The 9,926-nt window shown below is 44.2% G+C and overlaps 1 protein-coding gene across 1 annotated transcript; it reads left to right on the forward strand.

Annotated features, from left to right (window-relative positions):
• The first annotated feature begins 68 nt into the window (after positions 1-68).
• On the forward strand, positions 69-8,926 carry RAB30 (RAB30, member RAS oncogene family). The gene is made up of 4 exons (XM_010131548.1): positions 69-172; positions 1,507-1,590; positions 6,129-6,312; positions 8,414-8,926. Exons 1-4 carry the CDS (start codon positions 80-82, stop codon positions 8,662-8,664), a joined length of 612 nt encoding a protein of 203 aa, XP_010129850.1. The 5' UTR covers positions 69-79; the 3' UTR covers positions 8,665-8,926.
• The last annotated feature ends 1,000 nt before the right edge of the window (positions 8,927-9,926 follow it).

Genomic DNA, 9,926 nt, shown 5'->3' on the forward strand with positions numbered 1-9,926 from the left:
CAGCAGGACTACAAAGGCATTTCCCCACCACCTTGGTTCACACTGTGGTGTGCTTTCTGTCTCTCTTGCAGCTGCGTAAATGAGTATGGAAGATTATGATTTCCTCTTCAAAATTGTTTTAATCGGCAACGCTGGTGTGGGGAAGACTTGCTTAGTCCGTCGCTTCACTCAGGTAAGGTTGGCTGCCTCTTGGATGTGAGATGTTAGGGGGGAGACAGCACTGGGATGGGAGCATGCAGCCTGTGGCCATGCACCAAGGGCTCTGTTGGCATTGCAGCTCCAAAGCATCTTGTTGTCCACACTCTCGGTATGTTCATCACCTATAGCGACATACTGGCACAAGCAGCACATCTGTATCTACTGCTGTACTTGGGCCCGTTGGGGATATTGAGTTAGAGAAAGTTCATCCCTCTCTGAACATGGAAAGTCCTCTCTGAAAGCTGCTAGGATAACTCCTGATCTGGTGCTCTGGACTGGTTATAAGGACCAACACATCTGATGTGTTTCTATGTGCTTTCTCCTCCCCATCCCTCGCTGCACAAGAGACAAGTTTTGGCAAGAGATGGTTTTGCATGATGTGCTATAAAACGTAAGCTGTGGGGTTTTTGTTGCACTCTCCACTGCGAATTGTCAGCAATTTGCCCCCTCACTGTTAATTTTAGTTTTAAAGCCATGGTGAATAACATTAAACACTCTCTAACTGCCTGTGACAGTCAGTGGCAATAAAGCTAGTCAACCCAAAAGGGTTAACCACAAAAATCTGTGGCCCCTCTTGCTGCTTGTGCTTTGGCAGCACAGCTGCTGTACGTTATGGATGTGGCCCAAAATCAACATGACCTTCTAGACCTAGACACCAGAAATCAAAAAGCTTTGTTTGTTTGTTTGCTGTGGCTCCTCTCTGATGGTGCTGCAGTCAAACTCCACCAGCTTCATGCTGGCCCTTGCCATGCTGTGGCACCAGTAGAGGCTGGCTCTGTACTTTGCTCCTGAAGTGTGGTGCAGGAGTGTGACTGCCAGTGCTGGGAGCTGCCAGAAACGCCTTTCCATGCTGTGGTGTGCGGCAGAGAGAAGGAAGGCATGAGGCTGCAGGAGCAAAGGCATCTCATCTCACGCAGGCGCTTACGCCTCTCTCAAGGCACTGGGAAGTAGGATGGAGGGTCCTCATTTACTCTTCCCCTGACTCTTCCAGCTGCACAGAAGCAGAAGAGCTTTTCCCCGCTTTTTTCCCCTGTATGTCTCCTCCATTCTTTCTCCTCTTTTCCTACCTCTGAAGTCAATGACCTGCTACACAGCTAGGGACACGTAGGCAAGGAGATCACTGTGGGGTTGAATTATGGTAAACTTTGTGCTGGGGAAATTTCCCATTTTCCTTTCTAAATGTGCTGGAAATAAGTGTCCAACAAAGGGGACAAGGGAAAAATAATTTTGAGAATGTAAAATTGCCACCCAGAGAGGGTTTTGTGTCGCTACAGAAATTTGCTTAATGAAACTCTTGTTTTCTTTCAGGGGCTTTTCCCACCAGGTCAAGGAGCCACGATTGGGGTTGACTTTATGATTAAAACTGTGGAGATAAACGGTGAAAAAGTAAAGGTAGGAGCCTGATGGTTTTAAGCGTAAACTGAGCTGAGGTTTCTTGCTGCAGCCCTCCTGCTGCTGGCAGGCACGCAGAGAAGCTCAGAGCTGCTGGCACGGCTCAGGCAACACTGGGTCTAACAGTCTTTGTGCCCCTCTCCACAATTAGAATCAGGATTGTAACAGTGAACCTACTATAAGGGAGAAAATGGGAAGGGGAGATCTTGCAAAACGCTGTCCTTGCTTAGGGTAGACTGAGGTTGTGCCTGGCTCAAGCAGTGCGAGCTCTGCTTACTGCATTTCTGGTAAGCAGAGATCTGCTGCGTTCCCGTTGGGATGTGCTTGATGAAGATCTCCTGTGAGCTCCCAAGATGGCTCTCGGGGAGAGCAGGCTTCTGAACTTGTGTGGTTCTGCACAACGAAGGCTCATCATCTTCTGTTGAGTTACGGTTTTGGGAGAAGTGGAGGCGGTCACAATACCGGTGCTTCAGTCAACAGGTTGAATTTAGAAGAGCAATGTTCTCTGTGTTATTTAACGCTCACCTTCCAAAATAGGGTGGTTGCAACCAGACTACTGCTGAGAAACTGTCCCTGTCCTGTACTAATTCCCAAACTGAATGTGAGCATCACTTGGCAGAGAGACAAAACGTGCCAGGGACTAATCTCATACTTCAATGTGATCCATGGCTGCGTTCCAGCACCAGAGATGTTGGCTGGTGCCACTTCATTCATTAGTAGAGATTTCGCTAGAGCTACTGTGGTGTTCCAAGAGGTGGGAGAAGAGTACGGTTATCTAAGCCTCTAATGTCAAGGTGTCCAGGATCCTTGAGCTGCTTCTGGAATTACTCTGTCTGCATTAAATCCACCGACATTGAATTTAAAAACAGCAGTTTTCCCCTTGCTGCCTTTGTCAAATCTTACTAGTGAGCAAATGGGAGAGCGGTGGCGGTGTGGCAGCGGCTTGATATGACATTGAGATGTATTTTTAAGCTTTTGTAAGTGATGGGTTGTAAACAGTGGACTTGTACAGATTTTTCAGCCCTTGTTTTTTTTTTTTTTAACCTGTATTTCAGCACAGAAGCTTTTTAAGACAACAATCAGGTGATGTATTCCTAAGTTCAGGACAGACTTTAAAAGCCATGATTGTCAGCAGGCTGCCACTGTGCTGCCTGAGGAGCTGTACAAACCTATGGCACGTGGTGGTCCTTGACCAGAAGACCTTCCAGCTGAAACAGGTGAAGGACAAGAAGTGTAAATACCTTCACCTGATAAAGACTGAGTTAATATTCAGCATGTCACTGTGCAAGTGGGACAGAGTAGCAGGCAGGAGAGCAGTGAGGATCACGTGTAGCCCCTGTGCTGTCAGTGCTTAGCTCAGTTCTTGGGATGCTCATTAGCAGGCGTGTGGCTTCGTGGGGTCAGCCAGGACACGGATACTGCTTGTCCAGACTCCTCAGACAGCAGAGATGCTTCTTTCAGCCAAAACCAGCTCTAGTGGAGGAGCTCAGAAGATCAAAGTTGGCAAATGGCTTAAGTACTGCACTGAAGATTGAATTAATTTTTTCTTATATACCCTATATATTACCTCTTATATACCTGGCTTAAACCAGCTGTCTCAAGATTGTCCTGATTAATAGAGGGGAAAAAAACAATCCTGAAGAAGATGAATCCACTTGAGACATCTCCTTCCCAAGCATCTGGTTCCCTGTCAAGTACAGATGAAGCCTTAAGAACATTGCTTATACCTGAGGTATGGACAGGTGAACTCACCCTAAGGACTTGCCTGCATTTGACTTGCTGCTCCCATGACACAATCCTCTTTTGGACCAAGGATGCAGACTCCTTAGAACATTGAGAGTAGTCATGCCAGCATGTTCAGGGAAGCTCTACAAACTAAATGAAAACTCACCAGTGTGGTAAGCCCCCGCTGCCCTGCAGATGTCTGATGAATGCAGGAGTGTCCACCCCAGCAACTCTGTGAATCATCTTGGGGCTGGCTTGTGTTTCACAGAGCAGTAGCAGGTGGTAGCTGGTAGAGCAGCTACATTTCACATAGTAAATAATGAGTTGTTAAAGCAAAGTCCCTCTTCTGATCCACCAGTGAAGTAAATTGGAGTTGCCAGAGCTCAGCCACAATGGCCAAGCTTGGAGGAAGCTTATTATGATATATTTGGGCATTTGATCCTTCTGCAGTCTGAAAGGCAAGCGGATTTCTTTCAGGGAGTCATCTTCTAGCTGAAACTTTTTGAGTAAGCATTGCCAGTGAAAATAAACGTTTAATGAGCAGGAAAAGCAGGATTAAGTCAGAGCACAGAGCAATAAAAATGTCATCTCAGTCAAACAAGGCACTTCTCTGACTGTTAGCTCATTTAAAAGTGCCTGAGCTCTGACTCTGCTTTTGTGCTGGGCAGCATCTCCTGCACATCTGCTGGGATCTGGGATGGGAAAGCAGAGCTGCTTACCAAAAAGGTTTTTAAACTTGAAACTAAATGATAGATTTCTGGGGAAAAGTACTTTCCAGCTCTCAAAATTGCATTTGGAAGTCAGTGAACAGGGGTTTGTTAGTATGAAAGCTGTGTACAAGCCATATGAGGTACGAACATCTACTAAAGCTTGCTGACAGATGAGCTGAGACAGCACTGTGCAGCTGGAAGGGCTTTTCATCAGCCTGGCCTTTCCTAATAAAACAGAAAAGACATACAACACCTGTACTAAGAGGCTACACAAAGTCAAGCCAAGTAGGTGGCAGTTATCATGCTGGTTAAAGCTGACCATCTCAGTGCTGCAAACAGAGGGCTATGCTACATGGACTGTGATCTTACCACAGTTGGTGGAAATGTTCATATGTGTAAAGCCGAGTGTATGTGCCAGTGGTGGGAGAGTGGGAAGGATCAGCTGGCTCCACGGAAATAAACATCTGGGTTTTCTGCAGGCACTGCCCTTTGGTTCCTTTGAAAAAAATGATACAAGTAAAATGGTTGCTGTGAAATATTTTTACTTAGCAGAAATAATCAGTGCGATGAAGTGTGAGATGTGCATGTTGTGTAAAGGATGAGTTTTTTGGTGGTTGTTAGGTCAGGGGCTCTTCCCTTTTGCAGCCAGTAAGAAACTGTCTCCCCCAGGGAGACACTTTGCTTTCGGTGTCTATTATATTAAAGCAGTGGAAGAACATGTTCACATGAAGTTTTTGTCAGCTTGAATATATTCTCAATAAACTGAAACATTTATCAACAGGAGTTAACTAGCAGACCAATCAGTAAATGTTTTTCCTGGGAAACAGCCAAGCATCAACAGTATTATCTGTATTTCCCCATCTGCCAGAGTTTAGAGGATGGTTCGTTCTAACAGGGACTTGTTCACTATCTGAATTTCATGTGCAAGTAATTTTGTTTATGGTTTAGTGTGTCACTTAACTGCGGGTGACAGGTTCAGCCACTTAAATACGGCTATGTCAAGAGATTAAGCACAAAGGTGCCCAGGAGCTGTGAGCCAGCCACAAATTACCTTCTCTGCAAAAAGTGTACTTTTTCACATCTGAAAGCTGCTACTGGGAGCTGTTATTTCAAACTAGCACATTTATGAAGAGTAGCTGGCGTAGGTCAACTCTGGAACTGGGCAAGAATAAGGTTTTCTCTGTTACAGGTTGCTGAATATATGGGAAAAATCTCAAGTACTTTACTTTTTTTCCCCGAAGTACACAGGATTCTGGCTGGAAATCACCCTTTCACATATTTAATTCCAGGGAGGGGTGCTTTAAAAAAAAGCTGAGGTGGAGAAGTGCTCCTTTATGTTGAAACGTTTTAATTTTGGATGTTTATTTCTTTGACTGCCTTTTTGAAGAACTGAGGTTTTGATGACCCACCAAAAACTATCAGATGGTCATATTATAAAAACAATATGAGTTTAGTTTGTATTGGGAAATGTATGTTGTCTTCCTGGACCCAGAGGGTTTGGCAGACACTCACGACCTCTTTGATACAGTTAAGGACATGTCAACCAGTTCTACATGTTGGGAAGGAAGGCAGCGAGCAACTGGGTTAGATGGCTGAAGCTGTAGAGAGGAAACGTGTTAAGAGTCCTTGGGTCAGCCTTCAGCTGAGCTACTTGTCCAGCTGTGTGTTTCCACCCATCAGTCTGTCATCTCAGGATAGCTATCACTAGCTTTGGGAGCTCAAGGAGAGGCTTCCTTTTCTCTTCTCAGGATGGATGCTGCTGTTGGTTGGATTTCAGGGGCTGGAGAAGTGACTTTCTCCCTGCATTGTAACTCCAGGCCAGCAGCTCTGTCCACAGCAGAGGGAGATGCATGAAAGCCTGCAGACCTGTAGCTTCCAGGGGCTGTCAGCTGCAGTGCCAGCTGACTTTGTGCCTTGCGTTTCAATCCACAAGAGCAGGAACAGAACCAAAAATGCTGGAGGAGGGGAAGCCAAAGGAGAGAAGAGCTAAGTGCTTTCCCAGCATTGGTTTTACCCTGAAGGGCTGTTTTAGGTCAAAACAGTGCTGTTACCAAATAAAAAAGTTAATTCACTGTTTTTTTTTCTTCCTTGTTATGCCAAAAGCTGCAGATTTGGGACACAGCAGGACAAGAGCGATTCCGATCCATCACACAGAGTTACTATCGCAGTGCTAATGCGTTAATCTTGACCTATGACATCACCTGTGAAGAATCCTTTCGGTGTCTCCCTGAGTGGTTGCGAGAAATCGAGCAGTATGCCAGCAATAAGGTCATAACCGTGCTAGTGGGTAAGTGACAACTGTCCCTAGCAGGCTGGTGTGATGAGGGGGTGGGCTGTGTGTGTCGAGGGGTTGGTGGCAGGGGGAGGGGTTAGCAGGAAGAAAATGTGGCATCTGTGTGAACTGGTGGCACAGGGTGCTTGAACTGGTGCAGCAGATCTTATTGCCAACCAGAGCTGTAACTGTAGGTGGGTGCAGGGTGCAGCCAGGGCCTTAAACCTAGTGCGTGGGTCATTCCTTCTGGAAATAACCCCAAGATGCTGATAGTGATGTTCAGGACACCACAGGCACTTCTCAAAGTGTGCAAATCTGAGGCTATTGCACGAAGAGGTAGGTGACTACTTCCCACCAGTCAGTCCCATATGGGACTAAAGTGTTGACGGTGCAGCTACCAGCCAAGCGAAGAATAGAGCAGTTTCCCTTGTGTCTCCCAGCTTGGATCTCTACAAATATGTGAGGATCTGCTCAAGCTGGGCTTGCTCTTGGGTTGCTGTCTTGATTGTCTTGAGTGGATCAGGATCTGGGAACTAGATGTGATAGTTATGTGGATCGTACCATTCCTAGGTGGCACAGAGCAGGAGAAGTGGATATTTCTGCATGAATTTTAGTGAAACTAAAAATAAATAACTGAATGTTATGCTAATCTGTAGAGCTCCAACTCAAGCTACAGCAGACCTTAGGCCGTCTGTCTGCTTCAAGCAAGGTGAAGGTTATTTTGCCTACCTGTGCTTTTCCATCCTCTGCTTTCAGCACCTGATTGTCAGGACTTGGCTTTTAAAGGCCCAAGAATATATATAGAATATATAGATATATATAGAGAGAATATATAAAGAACAATGGAAAAATAACTGAGGAAAGCCAGAAAGTTGCATGCTGCAGTGTTGATATCACCTGATGTTTAAAAGAAAAAAAGCTAGAGGACTGTAATGTGTTTAAGGTGGCTTTAAAAATCTTTTGAGATTTACATGCCCCAGTGATGTTACAAGTGAGCCTTAGGATTTAGAGCTTCCATACAAGGAACTTATTATACTCTTTGAGAAGGGTATGGCGTGTGTACATTTGTTGGTCATATATTAATTACTTGTATACATCATTTTTTTTAGGGAACATTAAGTTAATTATCAACATCTATACCACAAAATATAAATGATAGCAGCCATAACGTATGCTTTGAAGATGGTGACATCTTCAAAGTCTTGAGTGATAATTTGTTTAGAAAGTTAATTTCAGTGTATGTAGCAGGTCCAAGAAAACTGCTTTATTAGGAAAGGAATAGGACCTCAGGCGAGAGGAGGGCAACGAGATGTGCCTTGCCAGTGGAAGCACCGTCTTTTTCTCCTACTAGTTCTCATGAAATTGCTGGTAGAAGCAAGGTTGGGATATGTTTCCTCCTGAACCTGCCAGGTCCCTGGATACAGCCCCCTGTTACCACAGGTTCTGATCTTATCTTCGTTGTAAGATTAATTTATGGCAAAAACATCATGTTTGAAGTGAAGTGGCCGGTACTAGGGTATAATCCTATCAGCTTGAGGCTTTAATCAACTTCCTGCTAAATTGAGCTTTCTGAAGGATGGGGCTGGTTTCTCACCCCACCTTGCTTTGCAGGTGCCCCCAAACTTGTCCCTCGTCCAGCCTCAACAACCAAATCCTTCATGGGAATATTGAAATAGGAAAGCTGCCTTCCATGCCAGGCTTCTTTTAAAGCTTGTAATGACGTGAGAAATATCATGTTTAGTGTCACATGTGCTATAATTGACATTTTATGTGCTCCTCAGAGCAAAACCAGGAGAATTTTCAATAGATATTAAAATGGAAATTCTGTAATGTTGGTTGATAGCAGCAAACAGGCACACTGGAGCTAAATTAAAGCTAACTGACTTGGATGTTCACAGGGCATATTCCATTAAATCAGCTGATATGAAATGAGCTTGGTCATGTATATCAGGGAATCCATTATTTGGAGGGGAGATCAAGCACTAGGAGTTTTGCATGAAAACCACTGTCTGTACATACATATAACACCAAACTCTCCTTTATTCCTCAGGAAGCTATGTTTCTCTCATTCTGAAAGTCAAATTAATTCATTTTCTAAACTATTTTATCAATGCAGGTAATAAGATCGATCTAGCCGATAAGAGAGAAGTCTCCCAGCAAAGAGCTGCAGAGTTTTCTGAAGCACAGGACATGTACTATCTGGAAACCTCGGCAAAAGAATCGGATAATGTTGAAAAACTCTTCCTGGACTTGGCCTGCCGGTTGATCAGCGAGGCACGGCAGAACACCCTTGTGAACAATGTCTCATCCCCTTTACCAGGAGAGGGGAAAAGTATCAGTTACTTGACTTGCTGTAATTTTAATTAGAGCTAGCATGTGATTCCCCCTACCATCATGGGCCAAGAGAATTTTTTTTTTTTGCTGGGATTTATCTACTTGAAGGGAATTCCTGCCTCTTTGACCCATCCGACTTACCCTGAGTCAAGTTGCAGACCTGGAAGCATGGCAGGCTGATGGCTCCAGCTGCATGGCAGCATAGCAGAGTATAATGTGGTCTAAATTTCATTTTACTTGCAGTCTCTGGAGTGGATTAGGAAAAGAGGAGTTGCATAAGTGCTTCATGGAATGCAGAACATGAACTATTGCGTTTTCTTGTATGGAAGACTAGAGCAACTTCTCTTGAAGATAATGAAGAGATCAAAATATCTTACAGAGCAATGTGTCTGGTCCTTTTTAAAATTAAGAAAAAAAATTAAAAAAACCAACAATGAACACTAACCCTGGACTACACTGGCAATATTCTGGGCTGCCAGCAAGTTAGCTCTTAGGACATGTACATAGCGTCTGCCCGCGTGTCTTCATGGAGGACGCTAGTGTTTGAAATAGTGTTATGTCTCTCATCTACAGGCATCTCTTCATGAACGTGGAATTAAAAACAAAAATTAGATATCTCGACATCTTCAAGAATTAAGACGACATGGATACAGCTCAGTTGCTCCCTTTGGTGCTAGCAGTTCAGCAAATACTCCATAGACCAAACGTAGTCTTACTACATTACTGTGCACTGAATGTGTAACTTAGGCTGGTTAGGAAAAAACACTAATAAGCACTGTTCGAAAAATAAAAAAAATCTTGTTACCTCCTTTTCTAGGCCTGAACATAGTGGGAAAAGACTGTGCTTCTTTGATATCCAACACATGATGAAAGGACTTTCCAGAAATTAAAAAAAAAGTGATCATTCCTTCTCTAATTCATAATGTCCTAATGTGAAAAATTAGCTTTGGGAAAGGTTATTGGTGACGTTGGAAAAAGCGCGTCAGATGCGACCAAAATCTTGTGTGTGTGTGGGTTGTGTATAAGGGTTCAAAGAGAGCACAGTTTGAAGTGGCAGTCTGCGGGATGTCTGGCTTAAAAATAAAGCTCGTAGATACAGTTCTTGTTGAAAGGCAGGCAGACAGTTTTGTAGAGGGTTTTTTTTTATGCTAAGTTGAAATAACGATGTGTTGCAAGTGGTATCATTCTGTGTCTGACCCATCCAGCCTTACCTGGTGGAAATGCACTCCAAGGCGCTCTTGAAGGTATCTTCTTGGCATCCAGTCTCTCTGCTAGAGTAGCTTTCGTGTTCAGGG

Source organism: Buceros rhinoceros, unplaced genomic scaffold (genome assembly GCF_000710305.1).
Source record: "Buceros rhinoceros silvestris isolate BGI_N320 unplaced genomic scaffold, ASM71030v1 scaffold15612, whole genome shotgun sequence".
NCBI classification, from domain to species: Eukaryota; Metazoa; Chordata; class Aves; order Bucerotiformes; family Bucerotidae; genus Buceros; species Buceros rhinoceros.

Bases quoted from the DNA above. Each gene is read 5' to 3' on its own strand.
- RAB30 (XM_010131548.1), top strand. From the start codon at position 80: ATGAGTATGGAAGATTATGATTTCCTCTTCAAAATTGTTTTAATCGGC. The intron at 1,591-6,128 runs GTAGGAGCCTGA...TTATGCCAAAAG, and splicing joins TAAACGGTGAAAAAGTAAAG to CTGCAGATTTGGGACACAGC. The intron at 6,313-8,413 runs GTAAGTGACAAC...TTATCAATGCAG, and splicing joins GGTCATAACCGTGCTAGTGG to GTAATAAGATCGATCTAGCC.